The 23,139-nt window shown below is 40.6% G+C and overlaps 3 protein-coding genes across 6 annotated transcripts in view; 2 read left to right on the top strand and 1 right to left on the bottom strand.

The window, feature by feature from the left end:
- Positions 1-4,382, bottom strand: part of prss16 (serine protease 16) — a 16,273-nt gene extending 11,891 nt beyond the window's left edge. Inside the window, exons 1-4 of the mRNA XM_046073596.1 lie at positions 4,126-4,382; positions 3,655-3,836; positions 1,921-2,153; positions 34-169 (exon numbers count right to left, since the gene is read on the bottom strand). Of these exons, the coding sequence (XP_045929552.1) occupies positions 34-169; positions 1,921-2,153; positions 3,655-3,836; positions 4,126-4,326 (752 nt within the window). The 5' untranslated portion in view covers positions 4,327-4,382. The remainder of the gene's footprint in view (positions 1-33; positions 170-1,920; positions 2,154-3,654; positions 3,837-4,125) is intronic.
- Positions 4,383-4,744: 362 nt separating this feature from the next.
- On the top strand, positions 4,745-17,670 carry psmd2 (proteasome 26S subunit ubiquitin receptor, non-ATPase 2). The gene is made up of 21 exons (XM_046073595.1): positions 4,745-5,043; positions 6,261-6,317; positions 6,407-6,571; positions 9,519-9,640; positions 10,973-11,197; positions 11,299-11,457; positions 11,852-11,996; positions 12,192-12,252; positions 12,356-12,502; positions 12,680-12,786; positions 13,134-13,261; positions 13,506-13,593; positions 13,682-13,844; positions 14,005-14,106; positions 14,298-14,449; positions 14,598-14,681; positions 15,199-15,367; positions 16,060-16,154; positions 16,258-16,384; positions 16,506-16,624; positions 16,941-17,670. The coding sequence occupies exons 1-21, from the start codon at positions 4,921-4,923 to the stop codon at positions 17,121-17,123; spliced, it is 2,721 nt and encodes a 906-aa protein (XP_045929551.1). The 5' UTR covers positions 4,745-4,920; the 3' UTR covers positions 17,124-17,670.
- A 1,038-nt stretch (positions 17,671-18,708) lies between these two features.
- The window catches only part of LOC123985650 (eukaryotic translation initiation factor 4 gamma 1-like), a 41,721-nt gene continuing 37,290 nt past the window's right edge, over positions 18,709-23,139 (top strand). For 3 of the 4 annotated variants that reach the window (XM_046073381.1, XM_046073380.1, XM_046073378.1), the window contains exon 1: positions 18,710-18,805. The gene's annotated coding sequence lies outside the window, so the exon portion shown is untranslated. Of the gene's footprint in view, positions 18,806-23,139 lie in introns of all 4 variants that reach the window. The other variant, XM_046073379.1, reaches the window with a different exon arrangement.

Below are 23,139 nucleotides of genomic sequence, written 5' to 3'. Positions count from 1 at the left end.
CGGTATGGGTTACACAGAGTTTAGAGAACGTACTTGAAGTCTTTGGTGATGTTGTCATAGGTCTTGGGGTCCTTCAGGCGTTCCATAAGGGTATCTGAAGCCTTTTTTACCAGTAGGGGGCACTCTGCGTTCTCTGAGGCCAGCGAACGCCACACAACCTCCAAGTACTCTGGCAAAACATAAAGACAGAGGGAGGTGTGGGCACTTAAATGTGGGCAGCTATAAAAAGACCACAATAATACACATAACCCCTGGTTAAACATACAGGACTATTTTGAGGCACTGCAAAGGCACCAATTCACCTTCAAAGTAGCGCATGAACCCAGCTGTAGTCAAGTGCTTGAGAAAGTATTTATTTAAAAGCAAATGTTTCAGTGAGGTTGAAAGTGAAACGATGAGTTTCAACCACAAGGAATTTCATAGTTTATGAAAATCTAAAAGGCAGGCTCCAAGAGGAGAAACTCCATTACAAAATCTTGGAATATTTCCACCTGGAGTGAAAGCCAGGTCCTTACTGCTAGCTAAGTGTACTGCTGTTTCAAGTAATAAGAACTTTGTGGTGCCAGGGACTTGGGAGGGAGGCGGAGGAGTCTGACATAAGCACACCACACCACTATTATTCTCTGTGCGTTTTGTATATGCATTTGTTTTGATGTTTTTCCTAGAGTCAAAGAGAATGTGTGTGATAGTGTCTTCAAGATAGCAGTGTGTGTGGGTGGAACAGTACAGGTCCATGTTCAAAGCTACCCTGACCTTGATTTTAGCCCGCAGCCTTCCGGAGGAAAACAATGGGCTCAGCCAAACACAACACAGACACAGAGAGAGGTAGAGAAGTGAAGCCTTCCTCGTCTTTGATCTGTCTGGGACTTTTACTTCCAAGACACTGAACAAAACTAGAAAACTGCGGTAAATTTCAATTTAACGCTTGATGTGTTCTACAGAGATGTTGATACAGGAGCATACCGTAGGGATTACAGGCAAAAACAATTTCAAAGAGGACATTTTCTTTGAAGTTGGGTTGTTTGGTGCATAACGTAAAACTGAATTTAAAAGTAAAAGGCACAAATAAATAATCTCACGTCATCCTTAAAGGTATAATTAATTTCCTTAGAGCAAATCATCCCTGCTTTTTCAATAGAGTTTGGAATAAAACTCAACTAAAAGATTATCCAGAAAGGAATGGCACGTTGCAAGAGTTTTAGGCAGGTGTGGAAATAAATGTCGTAAAGTACAAAAATAGACACGTTAATAGATTATATTTATAAATTAAAAAAAATGCAAAGTCAGTGATCTAAATCCAATCAATATTTGGTGTGATCACCCTTTGCCTTCAAGACAGCGGCAATTCTTCTAGGTACACATTTGAAGGAACTCAACATTGCCTGTTTCTTTGTGCTTCCTCAAAAGAGCTTCGACACAGCACATCTGGAAACCCCTGTGTGGCTTGAAAAGTTCTACCTTTGCTGATGCAGTATAACTACCTTGTGACTGTGCTCACTCTTGCCATGGTGATGACTTTTGACAGTAAACTGTCTTCAGGAACTTCCCCTTGTTAGCTGAGTTTGGCTGTTCCTCACTCGGTTGTATTCCTCCTGCAGCTTTTTCTTTATCAGTCAATGATTGTGTTTCAACCTATATTTTGAATTTATGAGCATTAGCACCTTTTTGGTATATTTGTTTAATCATACATCTGGCAATATGCGTACAAAATCCCTGACATTGTGTAAGTGTACCTTGCTGTTTTAAATGCAAAGGGTGGTCACACCAAATATTGATTTGATTTAGATTTTCCTTCTGTTCACTCACTTTGCATTTTGTTAATTGATGAACATAATCTATTAGCATGTCTATTTTTGAAAGCACTCTTACTTTACAGCAATAAAGTGTATGTGAGTGTGAAGTGTGCGTGTCTCTTCATACCTGGGAAGTTGACAGTAGCATAAACAGGAGCACTCGTGGCCACAGAGGCATGGACCAGGTGAGGGTATTTCAGCCTGAACCATGCAGCGAGAGAACCCGGGTACGACCCGCCAAACGCCACCCACTTCCTGTTGGTCAGCCCTCGGGTCTCCGACATCACCACACGGAAGTGTGCCAGGTCAGCCAACGCCTGACGACTACTGAGGAAACGCAGATTGTCTGTGCTGAGGTCACTAAATGGAGAGGAGAGAGGAGATGGAAGCAATCTACCGTGTATCCATCATTCAGTCTGAACAATACCACATGGGCCATGCGGGGCTGCCATCTACTGGCTCAACAGCTCCACCAGCATCAGCAGCTGTATACACTAATCACATGCAGCTGGTGGCCTGATGGATTTTTGTCCTCCTGTTGACGCAGTATTGTGAAACCAGAGTTGCTGAAAGCTCTCAAACTGGTGTGAACACATGTTGAGGGTGATGGTAATGACTGCCCTTTGGCACAGGTCATACTGTAAAGTGATACTTCCCTAATCTACAACTTCATTTTACAGTCGGTGACAAATCAAACTGCCAGGGTGAAAAAAAAAAAAAAAAAAAAAAAAAAAACAACCACACGACATTTTCTGATGACCAACTTCTCTGAAATGTACTGGATGAGCAGAATTCATAAACCAGATTCATTAAGATCCACTTTTACTGTACTTTCTTTTCTTGTAACAGATTTGATTGTATCTGCTTTTTGTAATGACTCAAAGGCTTCAAATATTGTACTGTCTAAAGAAGTATTTTGCAGTGTACTTGTGCCAGATATTAATGAGCTGGGCAGATGCTAAAAAAACTAGACAAACCGGCATATACCTCTTCAGTTTAAGGTTTGGTTGTTCTAATAATGTAACTCATATCCAGTAAATGCACACTGTGCCACTGGTGGCCATATTGGAAAGCAGTCTGCACCGCCCTTTCACAAACTGGCAGAAATACTTTCACTTTCAATTAATGGAGTATTTAAAGTATATTTAGGCTATGCAGGACCAGCTGTTTATACATGCTACGCACTGTATAAAGATTAAGTCAGATGATCACTGATTGTTTCTGATATATTAACAGAATCCTCTTGTTGCGCTTTCTTCTGATGGACATAATTTATCTTCACTAATATGCATTGGTTGCTACTGAATTCATTAAACAGAATGTGACGCAAAATAGATGCGTCCTATAGAATCAAAGGTTTTGTGTTTATTGGACAATTTTAGTAAGCTGCCAACCTGACAGGTTAGCTATTTTGGCAGTAAGAGGAGTCAAACTAATGTGATTCCTGTCTCTAAAATTAAAAATGATTCATTTGTTTGTACTGCCACAATTGAAATTCTCTGGGGTCCACACTAGTTCAGAATACATGAAGAAAACAGTCCAGACATTTTAGTTACACTTTTTTCCATTTACCAATATCTGCCTCCTCCTACACCTTTGCATTCTGGCAAATTTTTTGGTTTCGGTTTTGAATCATTTGCATGAATTGAACTGCAGTTCTCTTAGAAGAAGAGAAAGATCAGCATTTTGTGGCATCTTGATACTGTAATTTCGTGCCATCTGGCATTGTTGTAACCTGTCTGCAAAAAAAAATCCCCAAAAGACTAAAAGCTCTAGAGATTGAACAAACTGATCTGAACAGGCTGGGAGTGAACACCCCTTCACACAAGGACAAAAATTAAGTTAGCAAGATCAAACCTACACAGTCGGGTGACTCTTTCCATAGAAACGATGTTCCAGCATCAAGCAAAGTGCTCCTACTTTCTCAGCGTATGTGAGCCAGGTCCCGTACTGCATCCAGGCTGGACTGGCCGGGCCCTCTCCACCTATCATCAGAAACACCGGACCACCTGGCTTGTAGAAGGCTTCATTGACAAAGTACCTCTGAGGGAGAAAACAGAGACGAGTTATTCAGAGTGGGAAAACCCACAGACAGGGATATGTCAGGTTTGCACCAGTATATCTGTAGTGATTATAATAGAACTTTTTGACAGATGGAAAAGTGCACAGTTATACACTTGTCTACCTGTACTGGCTGGGATCATATACTAACTTAACTGGGTATAATTTATAAGCTCAGGAGAAAGCAAGGACTAGCTTAATCTGATGACTTTTAAAATATATATTCAACCCTTGTAAGGATATGCAAACAACAAATCAAACGACTTAATACCTGCTTCCACTCTCTGCTGTCTGCACCATTGAAGTGATCAAGCTTCTGAGTGAACCACTGCTCTTCAGGCAGAGCTCTCCGGCTGATATCCTCCCCTTGACTCAGCTTCCTGAACCCCTTATACTTTCCTTCCCCGACAACAAAGAGAGAAAACAATAAGGTTACTTTCCACAGAAGCCACCCACACGGTTGAAAAGCCATGTTGATATCAGAGGGAAGAGGGAAACAGACATGGGCGCGTGATTTATTTGCAGGTAGTCATATGACAAGTTCTTCTGCTGCTTTAAATGACACGCTAAACATGGGAAATATGATTTAATTCGTTCACATTTCCGTGTACAAGTGTAGCACTTGCAAGACACACATTCTCACCATGTATGATTGTTAAAAAGAGAAAATGGTCGACAGCTTCTATTATTATTATTATGTATTTAATCGAATTGCTTAAAACTGATCGACACACATTTTGTTGAATGTGTGAATGTGACTCTGCTTTGTATATGGCGTCAAATGTATCACTCCAGACGTGGATGCGTAAACATACTACTCAATAGCACCTCGAAGTTGAAGTTTTCCTTCGGGCCTTTAAACTGTTTTGAACGGATAATTTCTATCTTTTCACCGCGAAGCCGTTGCTCATCGTTATTCCCGTGTTTTGTAGGACTTGAACTACCCCTAATGCCAAATCACCACCAACAGGGGCGGTAAAGACAAACCACAACACACTTTCTATACTGAAGAAGAAGAGGTCCGCTCAGTTACCTTTGCTAGCCGACAGTTAATAGAGCTACGACCATGGAGGAGGCAAAAAAGAAAGAGAATAAGCCATCAGAAAAGACCGATGAGAAGGACAAAGACAAAGAAAAGGGGCAGCAGTCCTCTGGGAAGGATAAGGATAAGAAAGAGGAGCAGGAATTGGTAAGATGGGGGTATTTTCCTCATTCAAATGTGTCCTAACTAACCATACATGAGCAGTGGATGTGTTATTTTGCCTTAGTCACTGCCGCAGTGACAACATGGTTGAGCAGGCCGAAGTCATTGCCACTGATAGATGGATGCCTGACAGACTCAATTACTTAAAAAAATATTCTCATGTAAATCACACACTCTTATTTGTTACAATTTCGTGGCCCTTAAAAGTCGTAGAGAATGAACTCTCCCAGTTAGCTGCCTTTAGCCTAGCTTAACGCAGCCGGTAAGCTAACGTTAGCTTGCTAGTTGTCATAGCTGTTGTCTGTACTGTTAGCTTTTCTCGCCGGAGTGCTAGCATGCTCCGCTAGCCATGTTTAACATTAGGTAACGTACTGTATGACACAGCAGCTAACATGAAGTCAAATAAACATTTAGGACACTTATTTTAAACCAACCTAACGTGCACTGTTACAGCAGGTTTGGCAGTTTAGTTTGCTTGTAGTTGTTCTAGTGTCACTGGGCAGATTATTATGTTCTGGTTAGTGGACTGCAAACATGGGCATCTGTCGATGTCTTATGTATGCTTTGTGTAATATTTCAACATTCATAATTGGTTAACATGTTGTTGTTCTTACAATGAACAAAAACACACCCTAATAGGTTCGAAGATAGCAGAGTAAACTAGTACCAGATGTTGAAATTCAGTTAAACGAAGGGCTTTGGGTCATAACATTTTATTAAATAAACTATAGTTTAAAATAGCTGTAAATGCTCCAGCAAGGCATTCACCATTTAGGTTATATATGAATGGACAGCTACATTAGAAATCAACTAGGACTTCTGCCCTGCCAAAGTAGCTAGTAGACACAAAAAACACTTTACTGTCAAAGTTCAAGATCATCCAAGTGGTGGCTTGTGGTAATTTTTCATCCTAATTGTGTATGCTAAATGGTACACAATGCTTGGCATCGTGCAGCGACAAGATCATTAGGTCAGTAAATTAATTTTTCATAATTATTTGTTCCTATGGCTTTACTGCAAGTATTCAGAATAATTGTCCAATGTACTATACTCAGTAGCAACAGCAGTATGGTTGTTTGCAATGTAAGGTGTTAATACAAACAGCATTTGTGGACAAAGGCAGTAGTGGCAATAAGCCCTTGTTTTAAAAAAATAAATAAAAATAACAGACAATTTTATTCTGTTCTTTCGCTTCTTCTCAGTCAGAGGAAGACAAGCAGTTACAAGAGGACCTGGAGATGATGGTGGAGAGATTGAGTGTAAGTATTAGATTTAGTTTAACAACTATTGTGTGTCAGGGTGTAAAAGCCTACAAGGCAGAAAACTCACTTTTTTTACACATTGGCAGGAGATGAACACAGCACTGTACCGTCCTGCATTGGAAGAGCTGCGCAGACTAATCCGCTCCTCAACCACCTCCATGACATCAGTACCCAAGCCCCTCAAATTCTTGCGCCCACACTATGGCAAGCTCAAAGAGATCTATGACGGCATGGCTCCTGGGGAGAACAAGGTAAGGACCCAGACCCGAAGGTCTAGACCAGTAGTTCTCAACCTTTTTTGGACCAGCGCCCCCCTATCCATTATCCAGGTCCCTTACCGGCCCCCATCAAAAAAGATGTTTGCTTTGTCCTGAATATTGTAGATTTTTTTTATTGTTATTAAAAACATGGAAAAGGTAACAAAAAAGCCATGTGAAAAGTAATTATATTTAACTAATAAGTGAATGTTCCTCCCAGAAAGGGAGCCAGATACTGTTTTCTTGGATGGGACACTTAATAAGTGGGGGGTATGGGGATCCTCCCCTAGAAGATTTTGAGCATTAAACACTTAATTTCCTGCATTCTGGTGAAAATTTCTCCTCCAATTTCTGCCTTTTCTACACCAATTTATGGTGGAAATGTTTAAAAATTCAGGTGGCAGGTGACAATTCAAAATATATAATTATAATAGAATATAATCTAGTGAGGCTCTCAGGCATTCTTATTGCTTTTAAATATTTTTCTCCTGTAGATCAACTTATTTAATATCATCCCTGCTGAGTCAACACACATGATTAAGTCTTACCACCTCTTTTGTGGGGAAGTAACCTATTTAAATGTGTTTGTGGCCCCTTTTCATCTCAGTAATAAATTAATCTGTTTTAATTCAGTTATTGACTGGACTTTATTAGCTGATCTGTTAATAACTTATTGTAACTCAGTGCTTCCCACAGAATGACAGTGTAACTGTGGCACGGATACAGCGTGCTAGCCTCGAAAACCCAGCTGTTTTCTAACATTAACTTAGCGCTCCTTATTAGCTAGGCTCCTTACATGCTTAATAACTTTTAATAGCTGGGTCTCCTACATTGACAGCGTTGTGTTGGACAGATTTGTGCAGCTGTGTTAACGAGGGAGAGAGAGCGAGAGATCGAGGGACAGATGAGAGAGACGAGCAAGAGGATGTGCTGCGCGAATACGCGCTGCCTGCAGCTCAAATACGATTTTAAATAGGCCTAGTAAAAAAAAAAAAAAAAAAATCAATATGTGGCGATCAGCACTGATATTGTGGCAGGCCGCCACAAATAAATGAACGTATGTGAAACTCTGTAACTTATCTGCTCATGTTGAAAGCTTTCTGCACCTTCAGAATCTCTACCACATATCTGAGTTCTCTGACATGTAAAGAAAAAAAGTCATAATATTATGAGATGAACGTCATTAGCCTATTTAAAGAGAATTCATAATATTTTACTTCGATAACAAGACGTTCACGGTGTATTCCTCAGAGAAATAAACACTTAACTCTTAACTAAACAATAAACGCCATGTTTGTAAAAATTTAGAGATGATACTCTGACTTCCCGTTCCCGTGAAGGCAGCACGAAGCTACATTACAAGTAGCTGATGGAGAAAAATACAGTCTCATCCAGTCACAGTGGACTAAACAGGCAGGTTTTAATGTTGTAGACCAAAGTTTTTTGCAAGTAGTTTAAAGTTCAAACTCGTATTGTTAATCTTAAGTGTAAACTTGCCTTAGAATTTCCAACCAACAAACGCCCCCCCAAAAGCATCTCAGCTGTTCTGTTCCGTGTTTTCCTCAGAGTAAAACTGACAGCAGTATTAGTTTAAAACAGTGGTTGATCATTATATCTAACTTTTCTCAGTCTGAGTGGTTCTGACCAGACCAGGCATCTAATCGAGACCTGCGTTTATTTGTCAAAATGTGTTCTCTCACCATGTCAGTAAACGGTGAAGGCGGCTATTTGGGACTCAGCTATTAATTTAAGTTTTACGGTACATTCCTTTAAAAATTACAACGAAGCCTCACTCAAAAGGAAGAATATCGAGGCTCCATCCTGTGTGCATGCACCAAGACCAACTATCTTTTAAGAAATGGACACTTCAGGTGCGTCTTAAAAGATACTTTCTTATCATTGTTAACACAGTGCATGTTTCTGAGGAAAGGTGTCTGCTCCTTATGATTCATGAATTCATTCTTATGTTTCATATTTATTATAGTTTAAGTTCTCATCTTTGTTAATCAGGTATATATCCCATTTAGTCCAAAACTCTTCTCCCTTTTCTTTCTGTAATCCTAAACTGAATATCATAGGTTTCATACTATATATGATGATACAATCTATCCATTTGTTCAGGGATGGAAGCTCTTTAAGAAGCCGGTATCTTGTAATTGCCTTCTTGCTTTTCTTAGATATATTTCCTAAATAGAGAGAGGACAAGTGACCTCTAATATCAAATCCTAATAAACTGTTAGTGGTGGCTTAAACATCAGCCCAGGAGCGTTGTAAGATGGGGCAATGGGGCTGTACCGAATAGTTTGAAGCTTCAGTCATAATGTCAACATTTAAATTCTAAAACAAAATTAGAAAACTATGCAGCTTCTTAATTGTATAATTTTTTTTCATGCTACACTATTATTATTATTATTATTATTATTATTATTATTATCATAATTAGTATTATTTATAGAATTAAAGATTCAAAGCTTCATTGAAAAACCTCCAATAGAAGCTTCTAATGCAAAAAAGGAGGGGGGTGATATTTGGGTACAGTGGTGATTTACCATTAAGTGCCCATTAATTGTTCAACCCTATCTTTTAATTTCTTGATAAATATATTAGTTGTTTGGACTGTACAACTACTACTTTAAAAAAAACAAAAAAAACACATAATTTCCCTGAGCACAAAGTGATGTCTTTAAAAGCATTTTTGGACCAAGAGTCCAAAATGATATTGAAATGTAAGACTGTGAAAAGCTGCACATCCCTGCTTTTGAGAAGCTGGAACCATCAAATCTTTGGCGTTCTTTCTTGAAAATGTACCTAAACAATTTATCAAAATAGTTGCCTATGAATGTTCTGAAGAGCAAGAAATCAATTAATTGACTTATCGTTGCAGCTGTAGCCTTGACTACAGACCCGTAGTTTAAACTGTAGATGGTGTTTGTATTTGCAGCGTTTCTGTGCTGACGTGGTGTCAGTGCTGGCCATGACCATGAGTGGTGAAAGAGAGTGTCTGAAGTACCGTCTGCTAGGCTCCCAGGAAGAGCTGGCTTCCTGGGGACATGAATATGTCAGGTAAGACACGACTCGGCATCATCAGCCAGTGCTCTTGTGTTTATTCGCGAAGCTGCATTGTAAACAGAGGATTGCAGAGATTCTTTTATGGTATTTATATAATAACTATACAAGAAAGATTTGTACTGCTGATTTCTATCAAACAATTCAGTTCTGTTTTCAATTATAATTAATCATGTCATGTAGGGGTGTAACGGTACATGTATTCGTACTGGACCGCTTCGCAGGACTTTCGGAACGGTGCACATGTGCACTGAAACATAATATATTAGGCTTGTTTTGTGTGTGGAACATACGTAAATACGAGTTTCCACACAGACACATTAACTAGCGGACCAAATATCCGCCTTACGGCACTACAGCTCCACACAAGCAGCCGCTTAAGCCCCGCCTCTCACTAACTAGTGACTTAAGCATCATGGCCAGAGCTTGAAACCCCTCCCTTATTGTTAAGGTCTTCTGTTTGGGAACACATTGGTTTCCAGTGAAATACAACAACGAACAAGTCAATAAGACGAAAGCAGCGGGCCGACATTTGTCAGTAGTGATCGGTTATGTTTCTAGCAACACGTCAAACTTGCTAACTCACTACTAGTATCACACAAAGGAGAACGTCACTGTAACAAGGGAGAAAAACAAAAACGAGCACAGTGCAAACGCCTTTCGGCATTTAAACAGACTTTAAACTTCAGAAAGGTTTTTTTTTTTTATCTGAGCAGGCCTTCAAGCTGGGATTGATAATGCTCATAGATGGAATAAATTAATAAGAAGAATGCTGCTCTGTAATTATATATTTTACTATATTTTATTAGCTATATGTGGTATTGTTTTGGGAATATTTTATTTAGTGGAGAACTTGGTAGGAGTTTGCAGCAGTATTTTATTTCTTTTATTTTATATAATTATCATGTGTAATTTAAAGTTTGTTTAAAAAATTACTAAAAGTAAAAAACTAAATTTGGATGTTTACAAAAGTTTGTAAATTTCATGTTTACCTTATGACTTCAAAACTGAGGTACACACCGAACTGAGATTTTTGTGTACAGTTACACCCCTAATGTCATGACATATTAATTGTTTGAGTACAATGTCACCATAAGACACATTGTGTGTAGAGTACGGGCTAAAGGTCACTCTTCTGATTTGGAATTTATGACTTAACATGACTGATATTGGGGAGAAAGCTTTTATACATAAACTGGGCAGATGCTGGGATTTATCTTCTGATTGAAAACAAGACATTTTAATGTCTTTGGACACCTATTACTGTATCTGCTGTTTGCCTCATTTCTTGGTGACAAATACGCCACCTTTCTATCTTTCGTCTTCCAGGCACCTGGCAGGTGAGGTGGCAAAAGAGTGGCAGGAGGTGGAGGAGAATGACAAGACACAGCAGGAAACGCTGTTGAAACTAGTGAAAGAGATTGTGCCCTACAACATGGCCCACAATGCAGAGCATGAGGCGTGCGACCTGCTGATGGAGATTGAGAGGCTGGACATGCTGGAGGACTACATCGACGAAAACGCCTACGGAAAAGTCTGCCTGTACCTCACAAGGTGTGTTCAGGTTTTACACTTTGTTTATAAAACGCAAACCTTATTTTTGAGCGGGTTGTCAAAAAGAGGAACTCTCTAAACTTTCTACCTCGCTCCTCCAGCTGTGTGAGTTACGTTCCCGAGCCAGAAAACTCAGCGCTGCTGAGGTGTGCCCTGAACATCTTCAGGAAGTTCAACCGTTATCCAGAGGCCCTGCGCCTGGCCCTGATGCTCAACGATGTGGAGCTTGTAGAAAACATCTTCACATCCTGCAAAGACATGTAAGGACTTCAAAAACACTAAAGCGTACAAGCTGGTCACGGTAATGATCAAAGCTATTAACCCATCAAGTCAGATGAGCACAGCATTATTTAAAGGATAGGTTCACATTTTTTGTTTGTCTTACAACAATAGTCAGGTGTCCATACTGGCCAGGTCCTTTCCTAACATGCTTCCAATGTGCATGATGGACGACAAAATTCACAGTACATTCCTGAAGCCGTATATGGCTTCAGCAAACCTTGGAATGTGTTTTTTAGCACAGAACAAGGACTCGGTATGAACAAGAGGAATGTGAAAAGTACATACTTAAAGTTTATTTATTTATTTTAAATCTGTGTGCCTGCTGTGTCATATTGTGAGGCGTATGCAAAACAGACTCTCTTTGCCTTGCAGAGTTATCCAGAAGCAGATGGCCTTCATGCTGGGTCGCCATGGCATGTTCCTGGAGCTTAATGAGGACGTAGAGGACTACGAGGACTTGACAGAGATCATGTCAAATGTGCAGCTCAACAGCAACTTCTTGGCCCTGGCCAGAGAGGTAAAAGACAAACACCGGAAGGACATTGGGGACTGAAATTTAATACTTTTAACTGTAAAGCAAATTACTAATTCAAGAGTCGTGGTAAATGTGTGGACTTTGTAGGATTTGAATGTTGTTGTTTTTTTTTTTACCATGCCTAGAAAAATGTGTGCTTTTCTTTTATTAATTACACACTTGTCTCGTCATCCCCAGTTGGACATCATGGAACCCAAAGTCCCAGATGATATCTACAAAACACACCTGGAAAACAACAGTAAGTCCATCTGCATGTTTTTTGTTTTTACTGAAAATTATTTTTGTTTTATTAATCATTAACTGATTGGCATTTTGCATGACCTCCGTGCTGTACGCAACAGGGTTTGGAGGCAGTGGCTCCCAGGTGGACTCCGCTCGTATGAACTTGGCCTCTTCCTTCGTGAATGGCTTTGTCAACGCTGCCTTTGGACAGGATAAACTGCTCACAGACGACGGCAACAAATGGTTGTACAAGAACAAGGACCACGGTACAAAAAAAACTCGGATGTTGTAGTACTCTACAGGCCCTGTAGCCATCTTACTCAGTGGACTTTTCTTTAGTCTTATCTAATATATTGACATCCATTTATTTTATTTGGGATTTTTGTATTTCAGTGAATTTTATTTGATCTTGCAGTGACTAAAGATGATATAAATGTCCTCAGGTATGTTGAGCGCTGCAGCCTCCCTGGGTATGATCCTGCTGTGGGACGTGGATGGCGGTCTGACCCAGATTGACAAATATCTCTATTCCTCTGAGGACTACATCAAGGTAAACATCGGGCTAAGAAGTATTGGAAACGTTTCTATAATATACAGTAGGTCATATTACTTTCAGATATGGTGGTAATATCACAGCCATATTAAGGCATATCATTAAAATATCACTGCATATTTTCCCCCATGTCTGCTTTTTCGTAATGAGATGTCACTACAACACATTAGCTTAAGTTTAACAAAATTCATTGTATTGAGTAGATTGGACCAGGATAGCTTCCTTACGGAGTTTTAAATTGAACTTTTTTTAACAACTTATGGTCTGTTATCTACTATTATTACCCAGGAGGAAAAAGTGCCTTTCTTGTTTTTCTTACACCCACGTCATGTCTTCCTGTGTAGTCTGGTGCCCTCCTGGCCTGTGGCATCGTCAACTCTGGTGTGAGGAACGAATGCGATCCAGCCCTGGCGCTGCTCTCTGACTACGTCCTCCACAACAGCAACATCATGAGGATAGGAGCCATCTTTGGGTGAGGAGACCCATGTAGGCGGTTAAACATCAGACCATATGTGCAAGGACAATTTTCTAAATTATACAAGGAAACTTCATCCATCCGTGCAGTATATAGCTTTTTAGTTATTATTTTGTAAGGGTTTCTGTACTTATCTGTACCTGTCTCTGGTCCTTGTACTGCTGTTAACACTTAGTAGTCAGTAAATCTTATGATGGCACATTATAGCTGCGTGTCTTGATCCTTGTCGTCTTGGTTTCAGCCTGGGCCTGGCCTACGCTGGCTCCAACAGAGAAGATGTCCTTTCTCTGCTTCTCCCTGTCATGGGAGACTCCAAATCTAGCATGGAGGTATGGATGAGTGTTTTGTCTAAGAGGCTCCTCTTGCTTTACAAATGCTAAGTTTAGCAACATTCAAGCGTGTGTACTTAATCTCAAGGTGGTTGGAGTGACAGCGCTGGCATGCGGTATGATCGCAGTAGGATCTTGTAACGGTGATGTGACCTCCACCATCGTCCAGACCATCATGGAGAAGAACGAACAGGAGCTAAAAGACTCTTATGCCCGCTGGTTGCCTTTAGGCCTGGGACTTAACCATCTAGGTAAGCGTGGGCAGCCACAGGCCTCAAAATCATTACCGTGTGTGATGCTTCTTAAAGGTTCAGCTTTTTCTGAACCTTTATTTTGGTCAGGAGCTTTTCTTCCCTTCACCTATGATACAGCTGCCGTAACTACTCTGGTTGTGTTCTTCACTGTCCATAGGTAAAGGAGAGGCGATTGAGACGACCCTGGCAGCTCTACAGGTTGTACCTGAGCCTTTCCGCAGCTTTGCAAACACACTAGTGGATATCTGTGCATATGCAGGTCAGCCTCATAGAACTGTCTTCCAGCCATTTAATAGTTGTTTCAATGATATCAATTCCTCAATCTCTGATTTTATTCACTTCTGTGTAGGTCAACCATTCACAGATCTGCCTGTAGTGCAGTGTCTGCTGATTTTGATCTTCAAATCTGCAAAATCTCACTGTAATAATTTGCCTCTCCCTCCATCTCAGGTTCTGGTAATGTGCTGAAGGTGCAGCAGCTTCTCCATATCTGCAGTGAGCACTACGAAGCCAAGGAGAAGGAAAAAGAAGAGGACAAGGACAAGAAGGATAAGAAGGACAAAGATAAGAAAGAGACTGCTGCTGACATGGGCTCCCACCAGGTAAGGACTAACTTATTACCATGATTATGCTTAAACATCAATTATTTCTCTTTTTTTGGTAGTTCCTTTCCTTTATCAGCTTTATTATGGATGCTTGTGAAGTTTTCTATCCGGGGGGGAAAGGAGTTTAATTTTGTTTTTCTCTCAGGGTGTAGCTGTTCTTGGTATTGCCCTGATTGCCATGGGGGAGGAGATTGGTTCAGAAATGGCACTGCGAACATTTGGACACCTGGTCAGTAGCTCTTCTTACTGTCAGTTTCCTATTCTCATTTGACTGATTTACTGAACACGTAATTGCTCTACCTACCTCAGTTCTACCAATTTTGAATCACTGTTTTCCTTCCTCCGAGTCTGTTTTAAAGAGACCTTTTGTGTTATTGTTTGTTGGGTATGTTGACTTTAAAAGTGCTATCAGACCTTTACATTCTTTTGATCCATATTGTATCATCTCTATTTCCTCCTGCTCCATATTTTCTCTTCTCTCTTTACTGTTATGATCTGTCATTTGTTACTCTGTTCTTACTCATCCTGATGTCCTTAATAATTCTGACGAAGACCATAGCATAGAGTTCCTTAATGGCATGTGTCAAGATACATAGCTATTATAGTTATATTACACACAGTTTACTGTGTTCTGACATTTCAAGTAGGCAATTAAAAGAATTAAGGCCAGATCTTTGTTCCTCTCCTGGGCTTTTAGTGATTCATTTACACATTTGCATTTATTTTCTCTGTATTTATATCATCAGCTACGTTATGGTGAGCCCACCCTGAGGCGAGCGGTGCCTCTAGCCCTGGCTCTCATTTCCGTGTCCAACCCTCGTTTGAACATCTTGGACACCCTCAGCAAGTTTTCTCACGATGCTGACCCTGAGGTGTCCCACAACTCCATCTTTGCCATGGGCATGGTGGGCAGTGGTAAGTGGAATTATAGGCTTTAGATAGAATAATGTCAACTGTGTGTTAACAGCTGTGACGATGCTACACCCTGTAAGAGTGTTGTCAGAATTTTTGACTCTAGGACCCAGAAGCCTGTTTTTATCTATAAATAAATCATGTAAAGTAATTGTCATGTTACCAATAGTAGTATCATGAAATAATATTGACAAACTTAAAGTGATACAAAATGGAATTAATAAAATCTTGCTTAATACATGAAGCCTACACTATTTAATAATAAACCCTCATTAAAAACTTTCTTAAAAACAAACTGTGTTAAAAATGTTAATATTCATGCACCGATATCATACATTACCTGCTGAAGGTGGACAACTTTAAAGTTTGGGAACGTTACAATTGCCCTGAATATTTCCATTTCAAAATGGCTGCTTATTTTGTGTCGAGGCTTGGTGTGCTGAAGGTTTTTAAACTCAACAACTGAAACTGAACTGGTAAACTTTTGAATGACTAATGCACCAGTCATGATGAAAATGCGCTCATTTGCAATTTGACCCACTGACATTTTTCACCAGACATGTCATTGAACACTTCAAGGTGTATGTTACGTATTTGTCTCTCTGTGATGCACAATAACGCCTCCTCTGGGAGTGCCTCTGGTGTTAACTTTCTCAAGATGTTTAACAGGCTCCTTATTTTTTCCATTTTCTCAGGCACAAATAACGCACGTCTGGCTGCCATGCTGCGGCAGCTGGCCCAGTATCACGCCAAAGACCCTAACAATCTCTTCATGGTCCGACTGGCTCAGGTGGGTGGAAACACAAAAGGCACTCTGTACCAGACACAAGTGAATTTTTGGGAATGTTTGTGTATGAGCTGCTATTGACTGGCTGCTGTTTGTGCCTCCACAGGGTCTGACTCACCTGGGCAAAGGCACACTGACACTCTGTCCCTACCATAGCGACAGGCAGCTGATGAGTCAGGTCGCCGTGGCTGGACTGCTCACCGTGCTCGTTTCCTTCCTCGACGTCAAGAACAGTCAGTACATTTTCCTCTTGCTGCCTTTTGCATCTTAATTTTGTCCATTTCTGTTTTTATAACTTGAAGGTTGTACTTAACTGTGTTAATATTTCCCCTGATGTTTAATCTGTGATTACAGTAATCCTGGGGAAATCGCACTACATTCTCTACGGCCTGGTAGCAGCCATGCAGCCACGTATGCTGGTCACCTTCGACGAGGAGCTACGACCACTGCCTGTCTCTGTCAGAGTTGGACAGGTGAAGCCTAGGAAAATTAGTATCTGTATAATTAGTCTGACAGGAATGTTTGTAGAAATTCTGCTATTTTCCAATTATTGTATATGGCAAGGTTACTCTGTTCATGAAAATATAAAAGAAACTGCTCTACTATACTCACAAAGGTTAAGGTATATTAAGAATATTCAGACATCTAAGTATTAGTGTAGACCACCTGACATATTCAGCCACAGTAAATATGTTGTTGAGAAATGATGGAGAATTGTGGTCTGAGGATGAAGGGAAAATGCTGTTTAACGAATATTTTATATATGTTTTTTGTCTGATCTGTCTTCAGGCTGTAGATGTTGTGGGCCAGGCAGGTAAGCCGAAGGCCATCACAGGTTTCCAGACCCATACCACGCCAGTGTTGCTGGCTCATGGGGAGAGGGCTGAGCTGGCCACAGAAGAGTACCTTCCTGTCACCCCCATCCTGGAGGGCTTTGTTATCCTGCGCAAGAATCCCAGCTATGAAACCTAGACTGCGCCTATTCTCACTGACCTCTTGCTCTGTTTGTAAGGGTAGCCCTCCAAGGCTCTTGGCAGTTATATTTAGTTGTTTATTACATGGCTGAAAAGAGCATGGCAGGCCTATCCTTCTTCCCCGCTGTGTCTTCTCACTCCAACCCAGCTTCAGCGGCCATTAGAAATGTGGTTGGGGTCTGGTTAATTGGTCTGGGGGCACTCGGGGAGGGTAAAACTGGGACCTCATCCACTTTACATAGATGGTTTCCTCATTGCTCTTATTTTGATCCACCCAGGGCTAGTTCCAAAGTGGGAACTGTTCACCAACCTCCTGTATATGTCATCAGTAAATGGATAACAACTGCTCAATCCTCATCAGTGCATCAGATGTGTTTTTCCCCAACTACTTACATCCTCAGTCATGTTTTGTAATTAGAGCAGTTTAAAAGTATGTAATCTTCATCACGTTTTTCTTGTTTTGTTTTTTTTTCTTCTTTGGTTTTTGTTACAGTACTGTAAAAGTTTAAATCAAAAATAAAAAACTCCGATCCACATGGTGGAAATGTGTTGCCTGTATTTTTATTTAAGTGCAAACCTACAAGTGTATGTCAAATTAAGGAGGCTGCTTCTCCAGAGGGAGGAGCTGTTTAGCTAGGTGAAGGAATAGTTTTGGGTACTATACACACTTACAAGTTTTCTCTACATACATATATACACTTGTGTATAAATTTATAGAGGAAAGTAATGGCAGCAATTTGGAATTGCGGATTTCTACATAGAACAAAAGCAATAGCAGTGACATTAGCATAGGTGTGTGTTGGTCAGATTTTTTTCTACATACCTGTAATAAACTGATAAATTGTAACTAACTTTCAGTGGATATTAAATACTCATACATAAACAGAACTGCAATAAACTATACACATTAAATAAGTACAATTTGTTTGTGTTTCTAAACATCTGTACAGCAGGTATGACTATTCCTCTGCATCCTTCTCTTAGGCCAGGTTTTGGATTGATGCCATCAATTAAACTGCATCCTTGGTTTCGAGTCACTGAGTTCAGTTCACTTTAAGGACATAAGGGTTTTGTATCAGAAGATTTGATTTATTATTGACAGAATTGCTTGGTGGTTGTTTTTTTATGTCAGTTTAAAGGTTAGATATACTGTAGTGGCTGTTTTAACCAAGTCATGCAATATAACATGCAGGCTTGTCCCATAAACAATGGCTGAAAGTATTTTGCTTTAGCTCAGATTTATCCCATGAAAATATTTAAAATTTTAATATTTAAACTCCATGCAGACCAGTTATTGAACCTATAATATAACGCATTATTTAAAAATAGCCATTCTAATAAATGGCGGAACGATTTATATAAGGTGTCTAACGCTCATTTACGTTTAAGTCAAATTACACATTTATATGCAAACCCTTTATCAGCATGGAAAATTATTTTTTGTTTTGAGAACAAAGAAACATACAAACATAGTTAAACGTCGCCAAGCGTGTTTATCACATGAAAACACAATTATGATAAACCGGACTAAAAAAAAAAGAAAAGAAAATACAGCGTTTACAGCCGTTGATGTGATTAATGGGAAAGTTTCACGTGATGGGATTTTGCCGGAATTACCTAGCTACCGGCTTCCGGGGAAATTTTCCGTCCGTCCGGCTCTGCGGACTCAAGGAGAGAAAGGTAACGACTACGGTCCTGAGTTAAATTCTTTATCAAAATGCTTATAATTTCAGATGAGTATAAGGACGCTTTTACATAGAGACTCGGGAAGGCCATTCACATGTACGTTTCGCCTTTTAGTCTGGAGATATACTTAGATGTGGTGACTTTTTTGAGTGGTTGCTGTTGGTGCTCCTGCTGTGTTTTCAGGGATTAGCTAGCTAGCTGCTTGCTAGCATTCCATGCTAATGCGACGTGGGTGTTCTTTCTTCACTTTAGCTCCTTCAGCTAGCAAGCTAACAGTAGGAAACAGCCAAGGTGAGCCATAACTCGTGTGACGCTTACAAACATAGAAACGATATATTGTGAGTGTTGTGTATTAGATATGACACGCGAAAAATAGGCACAGCGGTGCTGTTCTTTTCGCCGGTTAACCTAATTCATGCTGCTAGCTACCCAAACGGTTGCTAGCTAGCTACACAGTATGCTATAGGCAGCAGTAGGTTAAATCACTGGTTGTGTCGAAGCCGTTCCCTGGGGCAAACCTCGTAGCAGAAAGTGGTGGAGCTTGTGATCTCACACTAGCGAGCCTGGCTGTATATAAACAGATGTCTTCTGATCGTTGTGATTGTAAATAACTTGTATGCTGATAACTTCATACCTGAAACCATGTGATGGCGATGTAACGTTGGTGCCAGCAATCTGAAACCATTTATGTTTGGCGGTAAAGTAATGCAAAGGTTATCTGGTTGTGAACATTCTGCATGTTCATGCAGCAGGGTCTCTCCGTTCATGAGCCAAACAAACGTTACTACTCTAGGTACCCAGACAACAATTAACGTGTGACAGTAAGTTATATGATGTCACATATTTAGTGGCAATTGAAACACATTTAAATGAATCATGAGACACTGCCGATTTATGCTTCCCTATCGAAAAATGCTACCTTAATGCAAATTGCTAACGTTTAGCCCTAATCCTAACCAATAGACATGCAAAGAACTGCCAAGGAACACATCTCGATAGGTAGCATAAATCGACAGAACACCGGTGGAGGGTGAGGAGTGTTGGAGACTGATTTGACAGGACAGTTGTTTTGAACCTTGAATCCGGTGACACCTTCATTTGTGGCCTTGCTGAGTTGGTTGACAGGTCGCTGTGCCTTCAAGTTAGGCACTGTGATGGAAGTAATACTGCATGGGGGATCTTTGTAAATATGGCATTTCCCATCATCTCCCACTGAACAGCATCCCCTGTAATGCATTCATACTAACGTAGGCTGTCGCAGTGGTGATGTTGCTGTTAAACTGGGCGAGATGCTGCGAAACGGAGGTGTCTGACTCATTGTGGCTAGTTACAGTAACGTTACTTTTTTCTTTTTGTCACGACACTGTAGACAGCACTGGCTAACTGTCTAGCAGTTAGTTACTGAATTTAAGAAGCATCTTGAGCTATTAAATACTAATGTGCGAGCTAATAACCAGTAGCCACCTCCTCGGCTCGCTAGTTATCTAGGTTAGAAACGTTGCTCCTATTCATTGACACGACCGCAGCCACGGCTGTCGTCATTGCCGAGCCCTTAAAACCTCGTGTGCTTGGTTATGATTTACAAGAAATAGATGGTTGTAGTAGCCGAAATCGGTTGAGGTGTGGCTGGAATGAAGCCGGCAGCGGGGATGTGCATCGCGCCAATAGCAGGACAAACCACGTGGTAAATCCAGATTGGGCCTAGGAAAGTTAGCAACAAGGCTAACAGCACAACACGTCTTCGCACCCACATTTGTAGATGTTTTGGCAAGACCGAGCGTGTGTATTCTAATGCCATGCACATTGCTGTCTGTGTCGTGTGTGTGTGTGAGAGAGAGTGTGTAGACGGGCAGACACGCCCCTGTGTCGTAGCAAACGTGTCCCACAGTTGAAGCCGACGAAACACCTGGATAATTAGCATGGTATGATCGTCGCAGCTGTCTGACACTGACATTGTGTCAGATTGTTGGTTTAATGGGAAGCATCGCCGTTGTGTTCATTTTTAAGCCGTTTGTTGATCACTTCACCCAGCTTGCTGCGGGAGGCCTGAGGCTGATGTGGAGGACTGCAGACATGTGACCTGAGCTGAGAATGTGGGTCCAAAATGGATGCAGTTTTTTTTAATGCATGTCAGCGGGCACCATATAGCTAATCTAGTAAGATGTTCATTCCATCAGTCAACCAGTAAATCATTCAAACTTTATTTGTATAGCACCTTTTCATACAGGTCAGTGCAGTTCAAAGTGCTTCACAGATGACTGACAAGCCGATAATAACACAGATGTGTAGACCATAATAGAGTGAAACAAAATCTAGATAAAAATTAAAAAGAAAAGGTAAAATGATTGCAATAAAGTAGATTTAAAAGCTATGCTAAAATAGAGTTGGATAAAAGCTAGACTAAAACCTAGATAAAATAGATAAAGACAAAGCTAATTAAAAAAAGCAAATAAAACATTAATTTTAAAATAACTGATATAATAAGATTAGAATATCTGATTACATAAATGCAATAAAATAAGTGACTACAATACAGTAAATACTGTTTATAAACCACTCTTAATCTAAAAGCCAGACTGAAGAGGTAGATTTTAAGTTTATGTTTAAAGATTTTAACACTTCCAGCTGCTTTCCGATCCTCAGGCAGACTGTTCCAGCCGCTGGTGGCATTAAAAGTTCAAACCTGCATCATTAAAGATTTTAGTCGTACACTTAAGAATACCTAACAGGTGAGTGCCTGAGGATCTGAGGGGCCGTACCAGTTCATAAACTGCGAGCATGTGAGACATGCTGTATATGCTGGTGCAAGACCATAAAGCATTTTGGAGTTCTGAATCAGCTGTCGCTGATTTAAAACGTTTTTGGGTCGACCAGAAAGGAGAGAATTTCAGTAGTCCATTCTGCTCGATATAAAAGCGTGCATTAGTCTGAATCTGTCTGTGTCTGTAGCGGTGTTTCCATCTGTGTTTTCTAATGTGATACTTCAAAATGCGCACAAAAATACATTGACGTGACCCCACGTGACATTTAAAGTTTAGTTCTGAGCCAAAGAACACACCAAGGTTGGTTGGCTTGTGGCAAGTGCAAGGGAATTTAATATGGCATCCAGTTTCTCTCTTTAGAACCTGTGACTAAAATTTGTCTCTACGAACATCCACCTTTACGGCCCATCAGTCCAGGACAGTATTAAGCTTTAGCCAGAATGAATGAATGAAACTAATAGCAGAAGTGCAATCATGGGAGAAATGCATGATGTGTTAGAGCTAGGCTGTCAGTTTGCCTGACATAAGGACACTACTGAGTTTCCTGTTGTGAAACTTTAAAGTGTAGAGCCTGGGCATGTGTGGGTTTTGGCTAAATATTAGTTAACCAGAGGAAGGTGGGGGGTGCTGGGCCGGACAGGCTGTGCTGGTGTGATGCTGTGTCACTCTGACTTAACTTTCACTGTTTGTACATCCTTCTCAGCTTAAAATGTCTGACTGAAGCTACATTTGCTGCTTGTCACTGACACTTAATGGTTGGAAGTGTGATCATGGTAGTAACCAAGGTCAGTGGCAGAGCAATATTGTGAAGAATGCATTAGATCACATAATTCCTTTTCAACATATTCCTGCAAAAAATGAGGGCCGCTGGGGCTGGGCTGCCCCTCTTTGCAAGTTCTCTAGTGCTGCAGACTGCTCCCAGAATTTGTACTAATCACTCATTTTCTGCAGACTAACCTGTGTGGTGTTGACGGCAAGCGTCACTTGGACAGTAGTTGTTTAAGAAGCCGGCCACATCTCACTCCTTCAGGGTAAAGCATTCCCCCAAGCTAAAGGTTTGTGTGTTCCCCAGTGAGAGGAGTAAAGCCTGTGAGGCAGTGTAGGTTGTTAGTCGGAGACCCTCTTTTAGCCCTGAGATTGTTTACTCAGCATTTCATCTCCCAGCCAGCCCCGCTCTGTCTGACAGTCTTTTTGTCTGTGGATGAACTGCTGCCTGACACCCCTCTGTTGTCTTTCCTAACCCTAACTTATATTGTTGCCATCTCCAAGCTCCAAGGCTCCAGTATACTGGGGATGAGCCTACCATCAAAGCCAGGGATTTAAGCAGGCTGTATGGAAACCCTTGCTCAGTTAAAATGCATTATCTTCTTTTGTTTGAGTTGATATAGTCATGGTAACAGTGGTGATTACAACCATTTCTGCAGCGAGATTTCCTCTTTAATAAAAACACCCTGATTCATCGTGACTCAGGCTTTTTACACTGCTCTGTGTGTGTGTGTGTGTGTGTGTGTGTGTGTATCAGGGAGATGGGCCCTGTGTGTGTCAGTGGCAGAGATAATGTAGGCT

The sequence above is a fragment of the Micropterus dolomieu genome, linkage group LG17 (genome assembly GCF_021292245.1).
Source record: "Micropterus dolomieu isolate WLL.071019.BEF.003 ecotype Adirondacks linkage group LG17, ASM2129224v1, whole genome shotgun sequence".
NCBI classification, from domain to species: domain Eukaryota; kingdom Metazoa; phylum Chordata; class Actinopteri; order Centrarchiformes; family Centrarchidae; genus Micropterus; species Micropterus dolomieu.
Note: the sequence above shows the minus strand (reverse complement) of the source record. Positions and strands in the feature narration are given on the sequence as shown.

Coding starts and splice junctions, on each gene's coding strand:
- psmd2 (XM_046073595.1), top strand. CDS start 4,921: ATGGAGGAGGCAAAAAAGAAAGAGAATAAGCCATCAGAAAAGACCGAT. Junction 6,318..6,406: donor TGATGGTGGAGAGATTGAGT/GTAAGTATTAGA, acceptor ACACATTGGCAG/GAGATGAACACAGCACTGTA. Junction 11,458..11,851: donor TTCACATCCTGCAAAGACAT/GTAAGGACTTCA, acceptor TTTGCCTTGCAG/AGTTATCCAGAAGCAGATGG.